The sequence below is a fragment of the Zonotrichia leucophrys genome, chromosome 1A (genome assembly GCF_028769735.1).
Source record: "Zonotrichia leucophrys gambelii isolate GWCS_2022_RI chromosome 1A, RI_Zleu_2.0, whole genome shotgun sequence".
Classification (NCBI taxonomy): Eukaryota; Metazoa; Chordata; class Aves; order Passeriformes; family Passerellidae; genus Zonotrichia; species Zonotrichia leucophrys.
In genome coordinates this window covers 70,848,380-70,875,810 of record NC_088170.1, presented here as the reverse complement: position 1 = coordinate 70,875,810, position 27,431 = coordinate 70,848,380, and the positions used below count along the sequence as shown (strand labels likewise).

Below are 27,431 nucleotides of genomic sequence, written 5' to 3'. Positions count from 1 at the left end.
TTTCACCCCCTATGGAAAAACTTTTTCCCGGTTGGTTTCCCCGCGTTTGGATCCCGCAACACCTTCAATAAACCGATGTTTAACCCCCGGGAAATGGTCAGCTCCGTTCCTCCCCAATCCCAGCGGTGTGAGCCAGTCCGCAGCCAGCACAGCCCGAGGCCCTCAGACGCCGAAGGGCGCTGGCCAGGAATTGCAGAGGGGCGTCGGCCTTTCGCCCTCAGCTAGTCGGACTCTAAACTTCGGGCCACATATGCTCCCCTCTGCACTGGGGTTTGGAGCAGCCTGTGGAGAACATTTGGGAATCTCTGAGCATCCCAGAGCAGGAACAGGCTGAGCTGTGGGATGGACAAAAATACCTGTGCACATCAGCCATGGCCAAGCAGATAAAATGCCCAAAATGAGCTTTTCCTCCTTTTCCTCTGCTCCTCCTCAGAACCAACAAGACCTGAGTGACTTTGCCCACCACCAGCAGCTCCCAGGGCAGGTTGATTCCTGCCATCCATGGGGGAATGATCCCACAAAGGAGGTTCAGAGCACCTGAAGGGCAGCTGGGCAGGATTTGTGCCCTTCCAGAAGAGCCCCAACTGCTCAGGCAGAGGGAAAGAAGAAATATTGGAAAATAAGTCCATTTATGAAGCTTAAATAAAAAGCTGGCACTCAGATGAAGTCATATTGAAGCAGCAGATATTCACCAGATATTCAGAGCACTCAAGGTTTACCTCGTTAATTTAATGGCAGATGGTTTGCATTTGGTGGAAATGTGCAGCTTTTTCTGCTTTAGACAGGAATTTACTTTTGTTGCAGTAACAAAGCCACAGCATTCACCAAGTCCTTCCTCTGCCCCAGGGCACGCCCGTGTTGATCATCTTTAATCTGGCTTTCAAATAAGGTTTTCTATTAATATATATTTAAAAAAAAATTCTCCATGAGCAATCAATACAGCAAGATGTGCTACAAGTTCAGTGACAGGGACAAAAAAAAAAAATCAGGTGCAGCTTGAGAGAAATGGAGCCCCATTTAGAGCTGAATTCAGTTCATTAGGGGGTTAAACACAAAGCTCAGCACTACTGGGAAATGAGAGGCAGCAATTTCCCCTCCATTTGTGCTGAAACCTCTCTGGAGGGGCCTGAGAGTGACTCTAAGTGCCAGCTCAGTGTGGCAGGGAAGGGCTCAGTGTCCATTTCCAAGGGGCAGGATGCTCCCCTCAGCCTCAGAGCCCTCTCCAGGCTTGGGAGGAAAACCAGAGGCTGATGATCCTCCCGGGACAGAGGGGCCCAGGATGCTCTAAAGGCCCTCAGCAAGCTCTGAAAAGCATCTTGAGATCTGTGGCTGGAAATTGAGATGCAAATGCTCAGTGTTATCGTTCATCAAGCCAGGGAGTGGCAGAGAAATGCAGGATTTTGGTTAAAAGCTGTAGAAAAACTCATTTTTTTCCTCTCTCCTGCTTTGGATTGAAGTTGTAGCTCACTCAGACTGGGACTGTGCCCATCTGCAGAGGGAAAGGGGAAAAACATCTTCCACATCCACCTTGAATTTGGGGAATTTGAGGAGAAAATCTCTGCTGTGGACAGGGGATACAGCAGTGAAGAGGCTGAATGGGCTCAGGGCGTGTTCCTGAAGGGATTTTCTCTTTGGGGAGAAGGCAGTGACAGGACAGGAGGGCCTCTCCTCACACCAATGGCTGTTTTTCCAGTTAGAACTGGAACTGCTCTAAAGGCCCTCAGCAAGCTCTGAAAAGCATCTTGAGACCTGTGGCTGGAAATTGAGATGCAAATGCTCAGTGTTATCATTAATAAAGGCAGGAAGTGGCAGAGAAATGCAGGATTTTGGTTAAAAGCTGTAGAAAAACTCATTTTTTCCCCCTCTCCTGTTCTGGATTGAAGTTGTAGCACACCCAGACTGGGACTGTGCCCATCTGCAGAGGGAAAGGGGAAAAACATCTTCCACACCCACCTGGAATTTGGGGAATTTGAGGACAAAATCTCTGCTGTGGACAGGGGATACAGCAGTGAAGAGGCTGAATGGGCTCAGGGCGTGTTCCTGAAGGGATTTTCTCTTTGGGGAGAAGGCAGTCACAGGACAGGAGGGCCTCTCCTCACACCAATGGCTGTTTTTCCAGTTAGAACTGGAACTGCTCTAATGGCCCTCAGCAAGCTCTGAAAAGCATCTTGAGACCTGTGGCTGGAAACTGAGATGCAAATGCTCAGTGTTATCGTTAATCAAGCCAGGCAGTGGCAGAGAAATGCAGGATTTTGGTTAAAAGCTGTAGAAAAACTCATTTTTTTCCTCTCTCCTGCTCTGGATTGAAGTTGTAGCTCACCCAGACTGGGACTGTGCCCATCTGCAGAGGGAAAGGGGAAAAACATCTTCCACACCCACTTGGAATTTGGGAATTTGAGGGGAAAATCTCTGCTGTGGACAGGGGATACAGCAGTGAAGAGGCTGAATGGGCTCAGGGCGTGTTCCTGAAGGGATTTTCTCTTTGGGGAGAAGGCAGTGACAGGACAGGAGGGCCTCTCCTCACACCAATGGCTGTTTTTCCAGTTAGAAATGGAACGGTTTTTCCAGTTAGAACTGGAAATGCACTAAAATGCTGCTGTTGCTCATCAAGGATGACCCAGGCAAGGCCCACAGAGAGAAAGTGGACACGACATACTGAGCAGATAAAGATTTCTCCACACAGAGAAGGTGAACACAACACACTGAGTATTATGAGTAGAGCAAATAAAGATTTCTCCGCACAGAGAAATGTTCACAAGGTGAACGTGACACACTGAGCAGATAAAGATTTCTCCACACAAAGGGCCTGAGGGCCTGGCAGCTCCTGAGCTGTGACAGCCATGGACACTCGGCACAAATGTAAAAAATTTAATTCCAATGAATTTTCTGGAAGAGAAAGACTGGAAGAGGTTTTAGAGTGACTTCTGTGAGCCAGAGAGAAGTTTGAGAAGGGGATCCATGTTTGATAAGAGATCCATGTTTGATAAAAGATCCATGTTTGATAAGAAGAGGATCCATGTTTGATAAGAGGATCCATGTTTGATAAGAGGATCCATGTTTGGTAAGAGGATCCATGCTTGAGAAGAGGACCCATGTTTGATAGGAGGATCCATATTTCATAAGAGGATCCATGTTTGATAAGAGGATCCATGTTTAACAGGAGGATCCATATTTACCCTTGAAAAAATTTCCTACCCAGGTCACTGACACAGAACCCAGGACAGACAGAAGGATAAATCAGAGAAACTGCAACTGCCTGTTCAATGAGCACCTTGTTTGTCTCCTGTGACCAATGAGTGAAGTGCAAACTGATGAGTTGTGTAAGAATGTATAAAAAGCATCAATGCTGGAATAAAAACAGTTTGAAACCTTCTGGAAATGGAGTGTGTTGCTTTGTGTTGTCTCCATCTCAACTGTGACAAAACCAATCCTGATTTAGCTGAGCTGGAGGAGCTCAGGGCCTGCAGGGGCTCCAGGAGAGCTGCAGAGGGACTGGGGACAAGGCCTGCAGGGACAGCACCCAGGGAATGGCTCCCACTGCCAGAGGGCAGCCATGGGTGGCATCTTGGCAATGAGCAATTCCTGCCTGGGCTGGCATTGCCAGAGCAGCTGGGGCTGCCCCTGATCCCTGCAGTGCCCAAGGCCAGGCTGGAGCAGCCTGGGATGGTGGGCTTGGAATGGGATGGGCTTGAAGGGCCCTTCCCACCCAAACCATTCTGGCATTTGGGACACTCAGAATCCATCCCCAGGGGTTTTTATGGAAGTTGGGGATGGCAAAGGGAAGGGAGACCCTTCCTGGAGTGCTGAGATTGCCAGTGAAGCCCCCAGAGCCCAAAATCCCTTCCTGGAGAGGAGTCGGGGTGGGGATGGATCCAATGCCAGGCTGGGAGAGCTGGGAATGGAGGGAATTCCCTGGAGAGGGAGCCTGGGCTGGGATTTTGGGAAGGGATTCCCAGAGCAGCTGGGGCTGCCCCTGATCCCTGCAGTGCCCAAGGAAGGATTGGAGCAGCCTGGGATAGGGGAGCTGTCCTTGGACACTGGATGGGATTTAAGGTCCCTTCCCACCCAACCCATTCCAAAGCAATTCCAAACTCCAAATTTAAGCCTGTCAGTCATTCCCTGGTGATCACAGCAATCTGAAGTCACGAGGTGCCAAGAATTTAAAGGGCAGCTCCAGCTCCAGAAGCCAACAGCTCATCTTTCATCCTCCTCCCCACTAACAAGCAATGGTCTTAAAAATGTTCAAAATCTTTAAAAAGATTGTCCCAACTCCTTCGTGGCTCACGATAATTCCTTTTCTAAAATTTTCAGGCTGAAGCTCCACAAAGGAAAAGGATGAGGCTGTGTTCTGTCTGCAGCACAGAAGATGAGGAGGGGAAACCCCAATTCCATTTTCCTATAAAACCCCTATAAAAGTGACTCAATTCCCTCAGCAAATTCACCTTCTCCAGCAGCTTTAATCCTTAAACGGTTATTGTTAAAAAGGAGTTTGTATTCCCTCAAAAGACAAGAGCAGAGGGAAATGACTTTGTCATATCTGACTGGTTTGGGAAATAAAAAATCCAATTCTGAGGGGGAGCAGATAAGGGCAGAGCCATGGAAGAGCCATCAGCTGAGCAAACACCAAATAATGAACAGAGCAGAGACTGCCCAGAGAGATAAAACTCTCACGGAGCAAGGCTGGGTTTAAATGAGGGATAATTGTGGCACGTCCACAGCCAAAGATTATGGAATTTTTATCTCTGGGAAGGGGCCTTGGACAGCCTCACCCCAAAGCCACTGTAGGGTTTCCTAAAAATCAGAGCTGCCCAGCTCCACCTTGTGCTTTCGGGATGTTCAGAGCTGTTTCTGAGGGAATTCATTATTTATAATTTTATAAAATTATAAATACATGATAAAATGTTTTAAATTGCCAAAAATTATTTTAGAAATATATTATATTTTAATAAAATTATATATTATATTTTTATAAAACTATATATTATATTTTTATAAAACTATATATTATTATATTATATTATATTATATTATATTATATTATATTATAAATTACATTAATTAATTATATTATATTATATTATATTATTTATATTATATTATATTATATTATATTATATTATATTATATTATATTATATTATATTATATTATATTATATTATATCATATCATATCATATCATATTATATTATATCACATCACCCCCTAAATATAATTTTATGCATAAAATATCAATGTATTATATTCTATATTATTTAAAATATATAAATTTTATAAATATAATCTATATAATTTATATATTTTATAAAATATATAAATATTTCATAATTAAAGATAAAAATATAATATAGCATAGAAATACAAAATATATATACAAATACATAAAACAATATAATATATAATATATAATATATAATATATAATATATAATATATAATATATAATATATAATATATAATATATAATATATATATATATAATATATAATATATTAATTATATATATATATATATATATATATATATAAATACTATATATATATATATTATATATATATATATATAATATATAATATATAATATATAATATATATTAATACATACGAACATACAAAATACACCAATATATAAGGATAAAATATAAAATATATACATATATAATAAAATATATTTATTATTTGTTGGCATCCAAGGAAGCTTTGCTGGAAAATCTGCTGCCTTCCCCCAGGGCCACCACCTCCATGTGGGCTTGTTGGGATTAAGGAATTTCTGGCATTGCACCAAAATTTCAGGTCCTGATCTCTCCCTGAACACTTGGGTGATGCCCTGAGTGGGAGCAGGACTGAATCTCCACTTGTTGGGGCAGAAAAGAGAAACAATAAAGGATGAAAATTTCATTTATAAGCAGGAGATTGGAACAGCCTCTGTCATTTCCTACCCCTGCCCCTTCTTCCCCTGGTTCCTGACACCCTGGATTTGTGCACAGACATTTGAGGATGAAGTTATTACAAAGGAAGATGAATTTTTATTGTCAGGAGATGCTGCCTAGTGAAATATTACACTTTGTGCTTTTATGTTTATTCACCACCGTGTGGAACGTCCTCTCCGAGGCCTCAAAGTCATGCTGGTGCCCTTTAATAGCTGGGAAATATTGATTTATTAAAAAATCTGAGTTCCAACCAGACCTCAAATTATAAATGATGTTTTATTTTAACAGCTCTGGCTGTTTGAACATAAATCCTCAGCCCCAAGTAACTAAATAAATATTTGGCTACTGAACTTTGATAGCATTTCCCACTGGATTTTGTTTAATTTTGTGATTTGTTTAATAACAAAAAAAAAAAGCTAGAACAGAGCAAATGTTGTCACCCAAATATGGAAAAGCCAAAGTCTGGGTTACAGGAATATCAGGGACAATAAAGGAGTTGGGACAATCTTTTTAAAGATATTTAACATTTTAAAGACCATTGCTTGTTTGTAGGGAGGAGGATGAAAGATGAGCTGGAGTAATTTGGGTTTCAATTGTATAACCTTAATTTTCCTTCTGGATCCAAAGGATCTGATGAGGGAAAGCTGAGTGAGGAGTTCCAAGTCCAGAATTAGAAGCCACAGGAAGGATTTCAGTCACCCAGAGAGGTTCTGCTGCCAAGAATGATTTAATGGACATAAAACACCATGAATTTGTTCAGCACCGGCAAATTTCCCTCGTGGAATTCCCAGAAAATAAAAAAGTCTGAGGTGATTTTCAACTCCCAGCTCCCAGGAGAGCTCAGCCCTCAATCCTGGGCACCTTCCCTCAGGATTCTGCTCCAAATTTCCAAAGCAAACTGCAGAAATTCCAGCAATTCTCTGTATCCTCACACATTCCCCTGAGTCTCGGGCTCCCCTTGAGCTCTGTGGGTTTTTTTATTCCATGATTTTCCTTTTCCCCTTGCAAGCCCCTGAGACAGCAGGGGATGCTCAAGATGTGTCAAACACACAGGATTTCATCCCAGGGATGCTGGGCAGGAGGAAGAGCTCAAAGCAAGACAAAGCTGTTGGAATTTTGAAATTTGCTGAGAATTTTGGACTTTCTGTGCTGCAGGCACTGACCCCCAAGAGAACCCTGCACTGAGCTGAGGCCTGGAGAAGCTTCCAGAATGGAATGATGGAACTGGGACTGTGGGTGTGCAGTTTGAACAGGAGTGTGTGATATCACAGGGTGGGAAACTCAGAGTTTAAGGGTTTAGAATACAGGAATAGATATAAAACAAGATGGAGGTTTTGGGGCAGGGCTGGCCCTTCTTCTTCACCTTCTCCTCCATGGGTTTGGGTGGTTTTGTGTCACTGGATAAAAAAGTCCCCATTGTGGGCATGGGTGGTTGGTTATTGGGTTAAAAGTGAAAATAATTCAGGTGTCATTTTTAATTGGACAGTTCATCCTCCAAAGGCCTTGGAGAGAGAGCTGGGGCTCCGTTTTTAGTTTGTTATGGAAGTGCTGCAGAACTCAGGGTTTGTGAGACTGACAAATAACCACTGATAAACATCTGAGTCCCAACAAGAAATACCATCTCACACATTTAACCCCAACCTCGGCAAAAAGAAGATGAACTCACCAACCTGCTGTCCCTCAGTTCCTAATTATCCCAAAGGCAATCAGCAATTAACTCTTTGGAACCCTGGGTGCTGAGAGTTTGAGATTTCTGTGCTGCAGGCACTGACCCCCAGAGAACCCTGCACTGACCTGAGGCCTGGAGAAGCTTCCAGAATGGAATGATGGAACTGGGACTGTGGGTGTGCAGTTTGAAGAGAAGTGTGTGATATCACAGGGTGGGAAACTCAGAGTTTAAGGGTTTAGAATACAGGAATAGATACAAAGCAAGATGGAGGTTTTGGGTTGGTTCTTCTTCTTCACCTTTTTCTCCACAGGTTTGGGTGGTTTTGTGTAATTGGATAAAAAGGTCCCCACTGTGGGACATGAATAGTTGGTTATTGGGTTAAAAGTAGAAATAATTTAGGCATCATTTTTAATTGGACAGTTCATCCTTCAAAGGCCTTGGAGAGAGAGATGGGGCTCCATTTTTAGTTTGTTATTGAAGTGCTGCAGAACTCAGGGATTGTGAGAGTGTGACAGAGAACCATTGATAAACATCTGAGTCCCAACAAAAAATACCATCTCACACATTTAACCCCAACCTCGGCAAAAAGAAGATGAACTCACCAACCTGCTGTCCCTCAGTTCCTAATTATCCCAAAGGCAATCAGCAATTAACTCCTTGGAACCCTGGGTGCTGAGAATCTGAGATTTCTGTGCTGCAGGCACTGACCCCCAAGAGAACCCTGCACTGAGCTGAGGCCTGGAGAAGCTTCCAGAATGGAATGATGGAACTGGGACTGTGGGTGTGCAGTTTGAACAGGAGTGTGTGAGATCACAGGGTGGGAAACTCAGAGTTTAAGGGTTTAGAATGCAGGAATAGATACAAAGCAAGATGGAGGTTTTGGGTTGGTCCTTCTTCTTCACCTTTTTCTCCACAGGTTTGGGTGGTTTTGTGTAATTGGATAAAAAGGTCCCCACTGTGGGACATGAATAGTTGGTTATTGGGTTAAAAGTGAAAATAATTCAGGTGTCATTTTTAATTGGACAGTTCATCCTTCAAAGGCCTTGGAGAGAGAGATGGGGCTCCATTTTTAGTTTGTTATGGAAGTGCTGCAGAACTCAGGGTTTGTGAGACTGTGACAGAGAACCATTGATAAACATCTGAGTCCCAACAAGAAATACCATCTCACACATTTAACCCCAACCTTGGCAAAAAGAAGATGAACTCACCAACCTGCTGTCCCTCAGTTCCTAATTATCCCAAAGGCAATCAGCAATTAACTCCTTGGAACCCTGGGTGCTGAGAATCTGAGATTTCTGTGGTGAGAATTGGAGATTTCTGTGCTGCAGGCACTGACCCCCAGAGAACCCTGCACTGAGCTGAGGCCTGGAGAAGCTTCCAGAATGGAATGATGGAACTGGGACTGTGGGTGTGCAGTTTGAACAGGAGTGTGTGAGATCACAGGGTGGGAAACTCAGAGTTTAAGGGTTTAGAATGCAGGAATAGATATAAAACAAGATGGAGGTTTTGGGCAGGGCTGGTCCTTCTTTTTCTCCTTCTTCTCCATGTGTGAGATCACAGGGTGGGAAACTCAGAGTTTGACCTTCAGAGGAAAACTCCCCCCTTGTGCAGGATCCCTGCTGCAGCAGAGCCACAGCTGGCACTGCAGGAGGGCTGAGCCCCCATGGGATGGGGCTGGGACAGCCCCTGACACACAGGGGGCAGGGACTGCTCTCACTCTGGCAGGGATTTGTTTCCTTTTTTGTACTATTGCATTTGTATTTTTGATTTTCCTAGTAAAGAACTGTTATTCCTATTCCCATATCTTTCCCTAGTAAAGAACTATTCCCATTCCCATATATTTCCCTAATAAAGAACTGTTATTCCCATTCCCATGTCTTTGCCTGAGAGCCCCTTAATTTCAAAATTATAATAATTCAGAGGGAGGGGGTTTGCATTTTCCATTTCAGGGGAGGCTCCTGCCTTCCTTAGCAGACACCTGGCTTTCCAAACCAGGACAGATTGCCACCAACACTGACCCACAGGCTGTCAGGTAATTTCTGACTCTGTCAGTGGTTATTTTGTACTATTATATTTGTATTTTAATTTTCCTAGTAACCTCTTATTCCTATTCCCATATCTTTGCCTGAGAGCCCCTTAATTTCAAAATTGCAATAATTCACAGGGAAGGGGTTTGCATTTTCCATTTCAGGGGAGGTTCCTGCCTTCCTCAGCAGACTCCTGGCTTTTCAAACCCAGACACAAACGCTGCCCCTGGAGCCCTCCCAGTGCCCCCAGAGGAACAAACAGACGAAGCTGCTTCACTTTCTGCTTCTCTCTAACACAAACCTGTTCGTGGAACAGCAACAAAACCCGCTCAAACCCCACATCTCTGCTGTCCCCATGCCCAGGCAGAGGTTTCCCATGGGATTTACTCACTCTGGGCCGCAGAAAGGCTGGAGAAAGCTGCCTTGGTGCGTGCTGCCAGCCACTCCAGGCTCTCGTGCAGGTTGGCCAAGGCTTTGAGGTCGCTGACGTCCCGCAGGATCTCCTGCTGAGGGATCAGCTTGTCTCCCAAATTCCCGATCAAAACTTCGGATTCCTTGCCAAAAGCAGCCCTGAAATGGAAAGCAAAGCCCCCCTGAGGAACGTGGATCAGTTTGTCTCCCAAATTCCCGATCAGCACTTCGGATTCTTTGCCAAAAGCAGCCCTGAAATGGAAAGTGTTGGGAAGGATGAAAGTTTGACAAGAAGGTCTCACAGATATGTGTGTTTAGCAGAAAGGTTTTTAAATGTGGAGTCTGATGAAGGAATAGAGATGGAAGCAAGTTTTGATATAGAAGAAAAGAATTGTTGATAACCAAGGAGGCAAAGGGTGTGTTGGTCAGAAGGGGTTTTTATGGCTTAGAGCAAAGGATAAACCCACCCCAAACAAGAAGATGTTTTTACCAAGCACAAACACAGCACAGGCAAACAAGGCAGCAAATGGTGCAAGCAGAAAAAAGGGCTCAGAATTTTCCACTGCAAGACAACTGAAAAACAACTTCTAGCTTAAACTGTAATGGACTAACTTTGAGTGACTGGAGAACAGTAACATGAATATGGTAATTACAGTAATTATGACAGGCTGTAGATAACAGTTCAGGTATAGATTGGTTCTGATGTATTGAGATGCTCAGCAAAGAAAAGTCTGTAATGCATTGTAACCAAAACCAAAGGGGCTCCAGGGCTGCCTGCAGCTGGAGCTGACAGCTGTGGGCACAGCTCTGTCACCCACCACCCTGGGCTGCTGTGACACCTTGGGTACAATAAACTGCATTTTGGATACAATAAACTGCATTTTGGACACAATAAACTGCATTTTGGATACAATAAACTGCATTTTGGAGAGCCACTGGAGTCCCACATCTCTCATTTAAACTTTTACAGTGGCGCCCAACGTGGGGCACCATTAGTAAGAGCCTGAATGAGGGAGGTGGGTCTGCAGGCTTGTCTGCAGCTGGAGCTGACAGCTGTGGGCACAGCTCTGTCACCCACCACCCTGGGCTGCTGTGACACCTTGGGTACAATAAACTGCATTTTGGATACAATAAACTGCATTTTGGACACAATAAACTGCATTTTGGAGAGCCCCTGGAGTCCCACATCTCTCATTTCAGCTCTTACAGTGGCGCCCAACGTGGGGCACCATTAGTAAGAGCCTGAATGAGGGAGGTGGGTCTGCAGGCTTGTCTGCAGCTGGAGCTGACAGTTGTGGGCACAGCTCTGGCACCCACCACCCTGGGCTGCTGTAACACTTGGTACAATAAACTGCATTTTGGACACAATAAACTGCATTTTGGAGAGCCCCTGGAGTCCCACACCTCTCATTCAGGCTCTTACAGAAAAGCAAACCCCCCCCTGCCCCGAGGAATGTGGAATCAGGGACAGCAGGAGACTCTTTTCTGTTAGGAATCTTGGAAGAGAAGTGTCACCATCATATTTTCTGAAAAATCCTCTTTGCCCAGGATTTCTTCTCCTGGGAAGTTGAGAAGCCTCAGAGAAAAAGGAAAACAATATTATCTCATTTGCTTCTCCTGTGTTTTGCTGCTTTGGAATGTGGTCGGAGATTGTTTACCCACAGGTGATTGTTTCATTGGTTTCTTGTGAATTGTTTTTAATTAATGACCAACCATGGTCAGGCTGTGTGGGGTTCTGAAAAGAGTCACAAGTTTTCATTATTATCTTTTAGCCTTTTCTCTGTATCCTTTCTGTATTTTTAGTTAGCTTAGTATAGTATTCTTTAATATAATATAGAACATAAAATAATAAATCAGCCTTCTGAGAACGTGGACTCAGATTCATCATTCCTCCTTCATCCTGGGGACCCAGCAAATACCACAGTGAAGAGCAAGTTTTGCTATGAGAAGTAAAATATTGCTTAGTTTTGTGTTGTAAAATTGTATAAACATATGAAATTTAATGATATATGGTATTATTACGAATATTTTTTAAAACTGTCTTTAAATTTTTTAAACAATATTAGTAATATAAGTTGGATCCAAGTTCTTTTCCCTCTCCAAGGCAGAGCTGGGAACATCTTTGGGGTTTATCAGCAGAGGCTGGGTTTGCTTCTCTTCCTCCCCTCACTGCTGTGGTTTGGAACGGAAGGAAATCCAGTTTGGTTTGAGCTTACAACTTTTCTCTTTTCGTTTTTAATAAAAAACTTCCAATAAAATTTTATTTTTCTTAATAAAAAACTTTTAATAAAATATTCTTTGTACCCTTTTAAAGTTTTAAACTTACTTTACCTTTATCTCACAACATGAAAGAAGGACACTAATAATTAACCAACACTAAAGCCAACACATTAGTTAGAAAATTTTAAAATTGAAAAAATCTTGAATTAGCAAACCAAAATCACTACACTCACCAAGCTCTAAAATGCCCCAGCAGGTCCCTCTGGCCCAATCCCAGTGGAATTGGACTAATAATAATAATAATAATAATAATAATAATAATAATAATATCCTTGCCAATTAATGGGATAAATTCCCAATTAATGGGAAATTCTTCTGGTGCCTTCTGACATCTCCTCACTCAGGGGTTAAGACAACAAAATCAATCTCTGTTCACAGGCTGAGGATTATTTTTTGCAAATATTTTTACTGTTTGGATTATTTTTAGTTAAATAAATGAGTTACAGGAAAGCTGGGGAGGGAAGGAAAGCTGGGCATGGATCTCTTTTGCTGCTGGTGAACTTTCAGGATTTGTTTAATTTCCCAATATTCATAAAGAGATGCTGCTGAGTAGTTCCACATCCAAAAAAAGAACATTTCCCAAATTTCATCAGGCTTGAGGCTTCTTTTCCAGGAAGGGATGTGTAGTCCTGCCCTGCTAGCCAAAAAAATAGGGCCCATGAACAGCAAATATTGAAATTTTAAATATCTTAGAGGTTAAATGATAATGAAATGAGCTCCCATTCTCTGCTAACCAAGGAACCCACAGGAGCTGCTTCCCTCTGCAGTGTCCAGGCTGAATTATTCCCAATTCATCAGCAGTGCCAAGAGGAAGAAGCAGCAGCAGCACTGAAGAAATCTGTTGAAATCATGTTCCTTTGTATTAGGAGAAAAGGCTGCTTAAATGGGAAGAGGATGACAAAAGAAATTGGACAAGCAATTATTAATTTTATTTTGAAGCTTTCAGGAGGGATCTATTCAACCACCACCCATCCTGGAGGAAGTTTCTAAGCCATCAATTGGCTAAATCTGGCCCAGAGCAATTATTCTGATTTAAATTAATGCCACAGGAACTGGGGCTTAGCAGATGATGCTCTGTGCAAACAGAAAAGATCTTTGTCCCAAACCTGGGCTGAAAGAAGCCACAGCACAGGAGCTTTTCCCAGGAAATTCAGCATGGGTGACTTAAAGTCTTGCCATTGGAGCTCCTGTGATCCATTGTCATAAAATACCTCAATGAATGGCCAGGAGAATGGAATGAATGGAATAAAATGCACATTAGGATGAAAAAGTTGCTTCTGTCAGCATCAGCCATCTGGTTTTGCCTGGCCAGGAATTTTCACTCAGCCAGCAGAGCCCATTGGAGCTTTGCTATCCCAAAATGATGGATCAGGAACCACAGGGAGAGCCAGGAGGGGCTTCCCAGGTGAGGAAATGAAGGATAAATAAGAAAGTACGTGAGGAAATGAAGGATAAAAATGAAAGTAGGTGAGGAAATGAAGGATAAAAGTGAAAGAAGGTGAGGGCTGAATCCATGAAATTCAACTCAGGGCCTGCACAGAGACCTCAAGGGCTCCCCCTGCTCCCCTGGGGATGTTTTAAACCCCTGCCCAAGCTGCAAACCCTTCTGTGACCCCACAAATCCCATCCTCTCCAGGCTGCATCTTCCCTGTCACGGCGCTTCCAGGCAGGGAAGGAGGAAAATGACAATCTGGGCAAATTAGACTTGTTATTTTCAACAGCTTCTCCTCCTCCTCCAGTTTTACAGCCAAGTGCCAATCAAGGAAGTGGTGAATAGGGATGGGAATGTGCAGCCTTTGGAATCTCACAGGAGCTGAGCCATTCCCAGCGTGCAGGGAAGGGGAATCTGCTCCTTCCAGGCTTTCATGGCATGAAAGGTTGGAACAACCTGGTTTGGGCACACAGAGTTGTCTCCAAAAGAATTCCTGCTGGGAATATTGGGATTTTTCATTTGCTCCCCTGAGTTTAGTTCCTGGAGTTGGGATGGAGGGGAAGCTTCCACCATGGTCGTGGCTCAAATTAAAGCTTTCTTTGACAGATTTTGGGAATTAAAGATTCCTTTGGCAGATTTTGGGAATTCCTGCCCAGTACAACCAGCTGGCCCCTCCTTTAGGTCAGAAAATGCTGCTCCCTTCACCACGTGGGTGACCAGAGCAGCACCAACCAGCAGGACCAGGATTTGCCGGGATTCAAACCAATCCTTTCCTTCCCCAATCCCAGGCACTTCCCTGAGCTGGATCCCAAAGGCAGCTCCCAAATGGCTTTGTCAGAACAGCACAGTGAGCAGAAATTGCACCAGGAAAGGATTAGCTTGGGTATTGTAAAGATTTCTTGCCCCAAAAAGGGCTGCCCAGGGCAGGGGTGGAGTCCCCATCCCTGAGGGATTTAAAATCCATGTGGATGTGGCACTTGGAGACATGGTCAGTGGTGGTCTTGGCAGGGCTGGGAATGGTTGAATGATCTCCAAAGCCTTTCCCATTTCCCAAATGATTATTCCATGATTCCCCTGTGGACACCACAGCTGTGAAAACACCGTGAATCTGTTCCTGCTTTTTGCTGCTGCTCTCCTTGAAACCCTTTCCCATCTTCCCACTCTTGGGGAAGATGAAGCAGGAAAGCCTTATAAATATGATTGTCTGGCAAAAGATTTTGAGAATACGGAAACTGTAAGTGAGATTGAAATGAAAGCAAGCTTTGAGATCCCTCAGTTACTGAACAACTGGAAAACAATGGTGTGGATGGCTGAAGGTGATCCCCTTTTGATGGAACAACACCCTCTGCTTGCAGACAGGCCCAAGGGTCAGAGCAGGCCCTACAGACTGGCAGAAGGGGCCCAAAGAGGAGTTTTTAGGGTTTAAAATGTAACACAGTGTGGTAATGTAGTGATTCTTATAGGCTGTATGGAAATGCTATAGGATTTGTATCTTGTACTGGATTGGTTAGTGAGAATCAGAATATTCAACACAGAAGATTTATGGTATTGTAATGGGAACCTTGCGCTCTTACCGTTTTTACTCTTTTACCGTTTTTACTCCCTTACTCTCTCACCCTCTCATCCTCTCTCCCCTCTCTCGGGCCTGCTCTGAGCTGTGGCTGCAGCTCCAGCAGGGCCCTGCACCCAGGCCCTGTGCAATAAACCCCAAATCCCAGCAGGGCCCTGCACCCAGGCCTGTTGTGGTGTGTTGCAATGTCCTGTTTTACCTTCTCCCTTCCCCCTCGCCCCTCGCTGAGTGTGCCCTGTCAATCAGGCTAACATACCAGCAAGGCATCGTGTGATTGGTCCCTCAGGCCTGGGGGACATTGGCCCGTATGGGTGTCCCTAATCCCTTGAGACCCTGCCCCTTCACCTGGTTGGTGGCTCACCTGTCCCCTCCCCTTCCCCTGCCCTGAGCTTAAAATGTTAATGAGACCATGTGGCCTGGATTCTGTCGGAGGAATTGTCCCAGTGCAGACCTCTGCACCCATGGAATAAACATCTGGATATAACCCTCTGGCAGAATCCACTCCCTTTCTTATCTTCACCATCACCAGAAGCTCTCTCTCCTGAGGTAAACGGAGTCCTGACAAGCCTGGACTTGCGTCTTGTGCCCCGCTGCACTCTCCGGCAGCCAAGGTATCTCTGGGGTAAAGCACCACAGTGCTGCCTTTGGCCCAGCAGTGAGGGTCAGAACTGGCCCAGGCACCATCTAACTGGTTATATTGGGATTCATATTCCAATACAGGCCTTTGCAATAAACCCCAAATCCCAGCAGGCCCCTGCACCCAGGCCCTGTGCAATAAACCCCAAATCCCAACAGGCCCCTGCACCCAGGCCCTGTGCAATAAACCCCAAATCCCAGCAGGGCCCTGTGCAATGAACCCCAAATCCCAGCAGGGCCCTGTGCAATAAACCCCAAGTTCCCAGCCCTGGCTTCAGAGATCTCTCGTCTCCGTCCATCCCGACCATCCTACCCTCCATGCTCCGACCTCCCACCATTTTTTACCTTATGAAATCCTCCTCCTCCTCTCTCTTGGGCCTCAGCTGCTTGGGCTGAGCCATGCTGCTCCAGTTGGGCAGGGATTTCAGGAGCCTGCTGATATCATCGTCCTTGGCCCAGGAGGCGCTGATCACCAGCTTCTCATCCGACTGCACGATGGTCCTGCAGGGACAGCAGCCACAAACACCTCAGGCAGGAGCAGGTCCTGCTTTTAGGGACATTTGCATTTAATTCTGTGCCATTCATTGCATTCCACATCACACACATGGGGATTGAGCAGTGAGGAAAGGATGCAGAGAGGAATTCCACACATGCAGGGACAGCAACACGGGTGGACAGGGTGGGAAATTCCCTTAAACACACAGCTCCTGATGGACTTTGAGACATCTTCTAAGGGAAAAAAGGGCCATTCTCCTAAATTCTGCAAGCCTGGGAATTCAGTTTGGCACCTGGCTGGAGGAGGTCACCCTGCACTGGTGTCTCCATGGATCATTTCCCTCTGGGATCTCAGTGGAGCTCAGCAGCCTCTGCCCATGGTGGGGTCAGTGCCAGGTGGGACCAGCCCAGGACACCTGGCTGGGAGCCACCACCTCCCCCAAAGCTGGCCCAGCCTGGGGACCAGGGCAGAAAGGGAATGAAAGGTCCAGGATCTTCTTCCCAAGTCATCCAAAGCATCTCCTGATGGAGATTCCAGCTAAATCCTATGTGGGAAACTGAGTCAGGGACTGCTGCATGTTCCAATGGGGAACAATTTCCCTGTTTTGTGTTTTTGGCAGGGTAACTGATCTGAATTCCTGACTGGGAATTCCAGGAGACAAACAGGATGCTGTATTTGGAGGAGCCAATCCAGGAGCTTAAAGATTCTCAAATCCACCCCAGCCATGGCAGGGACACCTCCCACCATCCCAGGCTGCTCCAATCCTTCCTTGGACACTGCAGGGATCAGGGGCAGCCCCAGCTGCTCTGGGAATCCCTTCCCAAAATCCCAGCCCAGGCTCCCTCTCCAGGGAATTCCCTCCATTCCCAGCTCTCCCAGCCTGGCATTGGATCCATCCCCACCCTGACTCCTCTCCAGGAAGGAATTTTGGGGTCTGGGAGCTTCACTGGCAATCTCAGCACTCCAGGAAGGGTCTCCCTTCCCTTTGCCATCCCCAACTTCCATAAAAACCCCTGGGGATGGATTCTGAGTGTCCCAAATGCCAGAATGGTTTGGGTGGGAAGGGCCCTTCAAGCCCATCCCATTCCAAGCCCACCATCCCAGGCTGCTCCAGCCTGGCCTTGGGCACTGCAGGGATCAGGGGCAGCCCCAGCTGCTCTGGCAATGCCAGCCCAGGCAGGAATTGCTCATTGCCAAGATGCCACCCATGGCTGCCCTCTGGCAGTGGGAGCCATTCCCTGGGTGCTGTCCCTGCAGGCCTTGTCCCCAGTCCCTCTGCAGCTCTCCTGGAGCCCCTGCAGGCCCTGCCCTGTGCTGGCAGCTCTCCCTGGAGCCTTCCCTGCTCCAGGGAACATTCCCAGCTCTCCCTGGAGCCTTCCCTGCTCCAGGGAACATTCCCAGCTCTCCCTGGAGCCTTCCCTGCTCCAGGGAACATTCCCAGCTCTCCCTGGAGCCTTCCCTGCTCCAGGGAACATTCCCAGCTCTCCCTGGATCCCTCCCTGCTCCAGGGGAACATTCCCAGCTCTCCCGGGCTGGAATGCTGAGCCAACAGAGACACCCCCACACCCCCTGACAGGGACCTGGCAGAGCCATTCCCGCCACACTGTCCCAGCTCCAGGCTGGAATTCTGGGGCAGAGATGAGGTGCCAGCAGCATTCAGGTGGGGATTTGGGGAATAAATAGAAATAAAAACAACAACACCCCAAGAATCTGCGTTTTGCAAAGGAAAACAGCGAGAAAGGAGCCAGCTCTGATCCATCCTGAGGAGAACAGCTCATTTCTCATCCCACCCTTTCCCCATCCACCAGGAAAACAAGCTCAGCTCAGGAACCACACAGGATTTGTGAAAACGAATTTGTCACATGCGCTTACAAACAAATTTTCCTTCCCTCTGAGTTTCACGTTCAATCTGTCACACACAAAAGGCTGAGTTTTGTTTCCAGCCACACAAGACCTCAACAATCCTGTTTGGCCTTCTGCTGCTGGGAGGGAGGTGGTGTTTTTCCACTCAGGAGAGGAAAAAAAATAATTTTAAAAAGTTATTTTATTTTGCACCCTGGTGAAAACTGAGGGGGGATAAAAGAGCTCCATCAGCAGCTCTGACATCTGAGATGGAAAAAGGGGTTTGATGCTATCTGGGCAGTGCTGTGCCAAGGCAAGACAACTGTTCCAGGAACACATCAGCCAGGGCTTTGTCCTCTGCACATTTAAATGGCTGCAGTAATACTCTCCTTCCCTTGGGAGTCTATTTCACACTTGAACAAATCCAGCTCTTGGATAAAGAAACTCCTGATACCGAGCTGGTGTTTTATTTTCCTCAATTTCATCCCATTACTCCCCGTTATTTCCCTCTCAGCTCAGCTCAGCTCTCTCCACATCCACTGTTTGCTCTCTTCAATTATTTCCAGCCTTATCGTGGCCCCTCAGACACCCAGGGCTCCAGAGCATCTTTGGGAGGGTCCTGATGGAGTCACACAGAGCCACTCTCTGTTTTATGGTCCTTATTGTCCTCCAAATCCCAATTGTTTGTGGAGTCAGTGCTGGGGAGGAGGATGGGATGCTATGACACACTGCAAACTCAGCCTTTTCCAGGGCTGGAGTTTTCCAAGAGCCTAATCCACAATTCCTGCTTTCCTCACCTTTCAGTGGTGCCCATGATTTACACAGAGTATGTAACAGAGAGTTACACTCTTTGTTCTATGATCCTTATTGTCCTCAAAATCCCAATTGTTTGTGGAGTCAGTGCTAGGAGGATGTTGGATGCTCTGACAAGCTGCAAACTCAGCCTGGTGCCCTTCCTTTTCCAAGGTCAGAGTTTCCCAAAAGCCTAATTCAGGATTCCTGCTTTCCTCACTTTTTGATGGTGCCCATGCATTACACAGAGCCACACTGTTTTATCATAATTATCCTCAAAATCCCAATTGTTTGTGGAGTCAGTGCTGGGGAGGATGTTGGGATGCTCTGACAAGCTGCAAACTCAGCCTGATGTCCTTCTTTTGAAGGGTCAGAGTTTTCCAAGAGCCTAATCCACAATTCCTGCTTTCCCCACCTTTTGGCGGTGCCCATGCATTACACAGAGCCACTCTCTGTTTTATGATCATTATCCTCAAAATCCCAATTGTTTGTGCAGTCAGTGCTGGGGAGGAGATGGAGATGCCCTGACAAGCTGCAAACTCAGCATTTTCCAGGGTCAGAGTTTTCCAAGAGCCTAATCCACAATTCCTGCTTTCCCCACCTTTTGGTGGTGCCCATGGATTACACAGAGCCACCTCTCTGTTTTATGGTCCTTATTGTCCTCAAAATCCCAATTATTTGTGGAGTCAGTGCTGGGAGGATGTTGGGATGCTCTGACAAGCTGCAAACTCAGCCTTTTCCAGGGTCAGAGTTTTCCAAAAGCCTAATCGAGGATTCCTGCTCTCCCCACCCTCTGGTGATGCCCATGAGTAACACAGAGCCACCTCTCTGTTTTATGGTCCTTATTGTCCTCAAAATCCCAATTGTTTGGGGAGTCAGTGCTGGGGAGGAGATGAGGAGGATGTTGGGATGCTCTGACAAGCTGCAAACTCAGCCTTTTCCAGGGTCAGAGTTTTCCAAGAGCCTAATTCAGGATTCCTGCTTTCCTCACTTTTTGATGGCGCCCATGCATTACACAGAGCCACACTGTTTTATCATAATTATCCTCAAAATCCCAATTGTTTGTGGAGTCCATGCTGGGGAGGATGTTGGATGCTCTGACAAGCTTCAAACTCAGCCCGATGTCCTTCTTTTCCAGGGTCAGAGTTTTCCAAGAGCCTAATCCAGGATTCCTGCTCTCCTCACTTTTTGATGGCGCCCATGAGTTCCACAGAGCCACGCTCTGTTTTATGGTCCTTGTTATCCCCAAAATCACAATTGTTTGTGGAGTCAGTGCTGGCAGGAGATGAGGGAGGGTGTTGGGATGCTCTGACACGCTGCAACCTCAGCCTGGTGTCCTTCCTTTTCCAAGGTCAGAGTTTGCCAAGAGCCTAATCTAGGATTCCTGCTTTCCTCACTTTTTGATGGCGCCCATGCATTACACAGAGCCACACTGTTTTATCATAATTATCCTCAAAATCCCAATTGTTTGTGGAGTCCATGCTGGGGAGGATGTTGGATGCTCTGACAAGCTGCAAACTCAGCATTTTCCAGGGTTAGAGTTTTCCAAGAGCCTAACGCAGGATTCCTGCTTTCCTCACCTTTTGGTGGTGCCCATGGGTCCATGGAATCCTGGAATGGTTTGGGTGGGAAGGGAGACCTTAAATCCTATCCCATCCCACCCCTGCCATAGCAGGGACACCTCCCACTGTCCCAGGTGCTCCCAGCTCTGTCCAATCTTTCCTTGGACATTCCAGGGATCCATGGATCCACAGAAACCAGCAAGCTCCCAAGTAATCCATGGAGCAGCCCCAGCACTGCCTGGATCCCCTGGAATTACACCCCCACTCCTTCCCAGAGCTCCAAGACCTCCCGATTTTTATCGATGTTGGTTTTACCCCAACCACCCCCTCATCAGGAAGATGCTGAAGAGGGTGGAACATCCCCAATCTCTGTTGGACACCCAGCTTTTCCCAACTCCTTTTTCCCACTTTTTCTTCCCAGCCTCTCAGCCTGTGTTCCCCCTCTGTACCTTCAATCCAGTTTGTGTCCTTGAGTGATTATCCCAGGACAAGCTCAAAACTCTTCCTTCCAGCCCCACTCCCCCCAATCCCAAACTCCTCAGTGATTTTCCTGCTGCTGCCACAGGGAGCTGACCCTGGCTGGATCCAAGCTGCTCCATCCTCCCCAGGACAGAGGGAGGAAAAATGATGGAAAAAAACCCCTTTTATTGTGGAGCAGACACCATAAAATATGGAATATCAGCCTGGAACAGCTGTCCTGGATACATCTTTCCCAAAATCTTTCCCATTCCCAGCCTGCTGGTGAGGGACAAACAGCCTTGATGGCCAAAATCCTGGTGTGTGTCACACCTTCCCAGGTACCAATCCTGCACTCTGAGGAACCATTTATCTTATGGGAACACCCCTGGACACAGCTGGGGGCCTTGGATTTCCAGCAGGAAACATCTGGAAGCCACAGGGGCTAACTGGGCTCCTCTGCCTTGTGCCAGGTGGGTTTTTGGATGATTTTCCCCTCTTCCCACAGCCAAGGTGATGTTTTGTGCTGCCAAGGGTTAAAAAGCAGCTGGGCCAGGCATCCACAGCCTGAGGGAAAACCCCTGCCCCAAAAAAAGAGTAAAAAAGGCAACTTAAACCCCAAAAGTTCATGCAAGATGCCACTAAGAAGCAGCAGTAAAAGCATTTCCTGGAAAATTAAAAATTCCTGATTGTGGCTGAATGAATCTGCTCTTTCTCAGTAAAAATGAGCTTAGATTTATTTTGCCTGCCTGGAAAGCAAAAGAGGTTTCTTTTCTTCACCATTTTGAGTGACCCAAGCCCAGTTATTTCCCTTTTTCCCCCCCAGTTTAGCTGAGAGAGTTCAGCCAAAGGAGGTTGGTCAAGCTGCCTCCATAGAGGGAGCTGAGCACCTCCAGAGGATTTAATCACTATTTAACTCCCTGAACCACATTTTGGTGATGCCCATCTCTTTTTAAGACTAAAAAGACTCATTTGGGTGAGGGATTCCTGTACTCAGAGCCTTCAGAGAGGTTCCAAAATGAACAAGGTGAGGATGAAGATGGGGAAGAAGGGGGTGGACACACAAGACAGAGCTTAGAGTGGACAACAAAATAAAAACATTCAACTTCAATGTGGACATGAATCATTCTGGCAAATTTACGTAGAAAAACATGGAAACAGATGAATTTTTGCATTTGAGGCAGCAAATTTTGTCAGAGAAGGGTGTTGGCAGAGGATTAAAAAGAAGGGCTCATGTTGAGGGCAGCAACTGTGAACTGGGCAGGTTTCTCCTTTCAGTATCTCCAAAAATCCCACAAAAATGGTTTTGTACTCAGGTTTTTAACAACATAAAATGGTTTTTCACTCTGGAGCTGAGCTGCTCTCCTGGAAATCTGCTGGAGACGGGGGTTGGACACGACTGGGGAGTGCTGCCAGCACGGCAGGAGGTTTGGGGGCTCCATCTCCCATTTTATTTGCATTTTCAGCCCCAGCTCCTCGTCAATTAGTCAGAAATCAGCGCTGACGTTTGTAAACAGTTCGGGTGGCAAACTGGAATTGGAATTTTGGACAGAAATGCGATTTGCAGGAGGCGCCTCACCTACGCTGGACTCCCAAAATTCGTCAGCAATTAACACACGAGAGCTGCTAATTATAGGAGTGTCCAACCCCATCCAGCCCCCTTGGGTTTGATGTTTTTCTTTTTAAATCCCTGGAAAACACGAGCCAAAGGGAGCTCAGACATGAACAATCTCAGCTGTGCATTTCCCAGTGCTGACGTCCTTCCCGAGCTGTTCCTGCCTGGAGGAGCCTCCCTTTGGATGCTTTTGCACCCACATTTGCTCACATTCCCCCTGAAGGAATAAAAACACTTCTCTGCCTTCCCAAATTCTCACTCTTTGCCATCCCAAGAGCAGATTTGCTGGATGGGATCGACTCCCAGCTCCAAGGAGTAAATTCTGATTTTAAGGAACTGTAAATAATCCTGACTCCACCACCTTCTCAGGACTTCTGCTGCTCAGAGTGACCCTGAGATGTGTCAGAAAGTCTCTTTTCTCAGCCCAGCACTCGAAGAAGGAGTCAGAGCTCTTCATTTCTCATTCTCAAGGTTGGTTATTATTTTTTTATCTATAAAATTCTCTCTCTGGCCTGCTGAGGTCTGTCCAGCAGCTCAGACAGAGACACACTGACCACCATGGGGTGGTGTCAATATTTTATACTAAAAACTACGTGTGCATTATTTACCATAACTTCCCAACCCCTATCACCTGTGTTAGACAGTGAGCTTCTACTCTAAACCAATCCAAAAGTGCCACCGTCACCCAGAAGATGGAGGCCAAGAAGAAGAAGGAGAAAGGCTGGACACGCCCAGATTCCTCCATCTTGCCTCCTGAACCCCCAACCTAAAAACCCCAAAAAATCTATTTTTTACCCTGTGACAAACTAAATATTATTCTACTTAGAGTTTGGTCTAAGTCTTTCTAATTTCAGCTAGCAGATCCTTATATAAGGTTGGCAATTTTTTCCATGGGTCAAAATCAAAGTCACAGGTGCCTTGGGCTCTGTGCCAGGGTCTCTGAGCCCCCTGGAGGGGTTTGGGCCATCCAGGACATCCAGAGGGATGCCCTGGGTTCTGCCCACACCAGGATTTACCCGTGCCAGCAGCGCAGGGAGAGCCCTGGAGCAGAGGGCAGGGCTGTGTGGAGCCCAGATCCCTGCAGAGGGCACAACATCCCCGCGGATGGAGGAGGAGCTGCTCCGCTCCCCTGCATCCCCGGGATGGATCCGGGTTTCTATTTCAGTCCTTTGCCAGCAGCAAAACCAGAACGTTTCCTGTTTTCTCCCCTCTCGCTGCAATCAGGAGATGGCCAAATTAGCGTTGTCCTAATTAGCCCTCAGCAGGTGCCAAAGCCAGGAATGGCAAAGGAAGGAAGGAAGGAGCGTCGAGTTCAAGCCAAACAAATCAAATCCATTGTCTGGCTACGGGCAGGGAAGTTTTGGGTGAAAAAAGCAGTATTTTGGACAATGGCACACGAGCAGTTCTTGATTTAGGGGGTTGTTCAGGCAAAGTTTAGCCTCTGCTCATTGCTATTGTCAATAATAACAATAATAATGATGATGATGATGATGAGCCTCTGTTTGCCGGATGAAGTTTTCCCTGAATAAAATCAGGCAATGGGAAGTAATTTCTTGGTCAGGAAGCACGAGGGCTTTTTCAGGCTCAACAGCCACGGAGGGGATGATGTAGAGCAGCTATTCCAGCCCACATTCCTGCAGCATCTTGCAGTGGTTTTTAATGGGATTATTTATCCTCATGGGATGAGGCACGACCCTGGTTTCCCTGTCCAGGCGCACTGTTTTACAGATGGATAACTGGGGTGTCCTTAGAAGTTATTTATTAATATAAATATATTTATACTTCTATTAATAAATAGGAAAATTTATTAAATCTCTGATAAATCAAGTACTTGAAGGGTTTAAACCAAACATGTCCATGGCCAATGGGTGCCTTGATTTTCTGTGCTTTGGTTGGGGAATGTTAGGGGTGGATGATCCCAAAATGCCGGTGGGACAAGCACAGAGCATTTGGTGACTCCCTGCCAGTTTACAGAATTGTTTTGGGAAACTTTCACCAAACCCAGTGTGTGGATTCCTGTGGTTACTGATTCCCAAAATCATGAACCATTTAGGTTGGAAAAGACCTCTGGGATGGAATCCAACCATTCCCAGCCCTGCCAAGGACACCCATGTCCCCAAGTGCCACATCCACAGGGCTTTAAATCCCCTCAGGGACAGGGACTCCACTCCTGCCCTGGGCAGCTCCTTCCAATGCCTGACCAACACTTCAGGGAAGAAACTTTTCCTAATTTCCAATCTAAATCTCTCCTGGTGCAACTTATGCCCATTTCCTCTCATCCCGAAATTCCTAAATTGCCATGAGATCTGAACACCCAAATCTCAATAGAATGAATTCAAATAAAGCTGAATTCCTTGCAAATGTTCAAATGAAGAACCTGAATTACTTTACCAGAGAGCAGAAGGCACGTTCAGCCATTTATTTTGAAAGAGGACACTTCAGACTCTCAGTGGCCAACTCGAGGTCACCTTTTATCATGGAATTATGGAATGGATCTGGAAAATCATCTCATTGCGCCCCAGCCATGGCAGGGACAGCTCCCACCATCCCAGGCTGCTCCAGCCCCAGTGTCCAACCTTGGCCATTGCAGGGATCAGGGGCAGCCCCAGCTGCTCTGGGAATCCCTTCCCAAAATCCCAGCCCAGGCTCCCTCTCCAGGGAATTCCCTCCATTCCCAGCTCTCCCAGCCTGGCATTGGATCCATCCCCACCCCGACTCCTCTCCAGGAAGGGATTTTGGGATCTGGGGGCTTCCCTGGCAATCTCAGCACTCCAGGAAGGGTCTCCCTTCCCTTTGCCATCCCCAACTTCCATAAAAACCCCTGGGGATGGATTCTGAGTGTCCCAAATGCCAGAATGGTTTGGGTGGGAAGGGCCCTTCAAGCCCATCCCATTCCAAGCCCACCATCCCAGGCTGCTCCAGCCTGGCCTTGGGCACTGCAGGGATCAGGGGCAGCCCCAGCTGCTCTGGCAATGCCAGCCCAGGCAGGAATTGCTCATTGCCAAGATGCCACCCATGGCTGCCCTCTGGCAGTGGGAGCCATTCCCTGGGTGCTGTCCCTGCAGGCCTTGTCCCCAGTCCCTCTGCAGCTCTCCTGGAGCCCCTGCAGGCCCTGTAAGGTCTCATCCTGGCTGCCTAAGGGAAGAACTGGAGTAATCCCTAAGCTCTACCACGACTGCCATCCACACCTCAAAACCCTAAACCACTCTGTGATCTGGATAAATCCACTGGGAAATCACAACACCCCATATTCCACCGATCATTATTCCAGCTTTTTTATCCCTAGAAGGAAACACCCTCGACCACCCCAGCAGAGACAATTCAAGAACAAACTCCTGGCCTCTCCTGGCAGGACAGCTGTGTTAGGCTGGAAATAGGTGTGTGTATTCTGCTCCTATTGGTGGGGCAGTTCTCTCTGTCCATGGGGCAGTTTTTGCTTTATCTCTCCCACAGCCAATCCTCCCTCCAGGAGATCTCTGCTGTCCATGGCCAGGGAGTGTCCCTGCCGGGCTGATCCAATCCCAGCATCCCATGGGGAGATGCTCCGCCCAGGGGAGGAGCCAAGCATTCCTACCTGGATCCAATCTGAGCCTGGCCCAGCACAGCAGCCTTTGCCCCCTGCATTGCCAGAGGAGCAGCTTTCTGCTGCCCTGCATGGCCAGAGGGAGCCCAGGCCCATCTGCAGCAGCCCTGGAGCTGCAGAGGAAAACTCCCCCCTTGTGCAGGATCCCTGCTGCAGCAGAGCCACAGCTGGCACTGCAGGAGGGCTGAGCCCCCATGGGATGGGGCTGGGACACCCCCCTGACACACAGGGGGCAGGGACTGCTCTCACTCTGACTGTGGGTTTTGGAATTTTTTTGTACTATTGCATTTGTATTTTTAATTTTCCTAGTAAAGAATTTTCCTATTCTTGCTCCCATATCTTTTCCTGGTAAAGAACTATTACCATATATTTCCCTGTTAAAGAACTGTTATTCGTGCTCCCATTTCTTTTTCTGAGAGCCCCTTAATTTCAAATTTATAATAATTCAGAGGGAGGGGGTTTGCATTTTCCATTTCAGGGGAGGCTCCTGCCTTCCTTAGCAGACACCTGGCTTTCCAAACCAAGACAACAGTCAAGCCCAAAGAGTAGTGAGAGGAACAATGGATTTGTCATTCCAAACAAGCTGTGGGTCTGCTGGTGGATAAAACCAGCACCGGGAGATAAAAGAAACAATGGGAAGGATTCCACTGATTGATGAATGGAAAAAAGATATTTGCTTTTACAAATAAACTTTAGGTTTGCTGATAAATGAAATTAGACATTGGGAGATGAAAGAAACAATGGGGAAGAAAACAACCTAAATTACATAAGAATTAAAAATGAAAAGGGAGGGTTATACGTTAGAGGGAAATCTCTGGTATCAGGTGGTTTGGGAAGTCTGAACCTCTCAAGTACCTCAGAAATGGGGAAAGAGAGAAGAGAAAAGCAGCTGGGAAATTGGAATAAAAGGGAGCTGCATCCTCCAAAAATCTGAGATCCCAGGGAAATGCCCCATGGCCTCTCCCTTTATTAGATAATAATATAATAAATTTGTTGTCATCTTATTGCGAAAGTTCCATACCTCCTTGATGATTTCTCATGGACAGCTCCTCACAGCACAGCCAACAAACTCCAATTCTCTCCTCAGCCAGCTCACCCACTCTTTTACAGCACTCATCCTTATTGGACACAGCT

General features: G+C 46.5%; 1 protein-coding gene across 1 annotated transcript in view; it reads right to left on the bottom strand.

Annotated features, from left to right (window-relative positions):
• Positions 1-27,431, bottom strand: part of EXOC4 (exocyst complex component 4) — a 436,574-nt gene that overhangs the window by 70,510 nt on the left and 338,633 nt on the right. Inside the window, exons 13-14 of the mRNA XM_064703095.1 lie at positions 16,297-16,452; positions 10,014-10,192 (exon numbers count right to left, since the gene is read on the bottom strand). Coding sequence (XP_064559165.1) covers positions 10,014-10,192; positions 16,297-16,452 — 335 coding nt within the window. The remainder of the gene's footprint in view (positions 1-10,013; positions 10,193-16,296; positions 16,453-27,431) is intronic.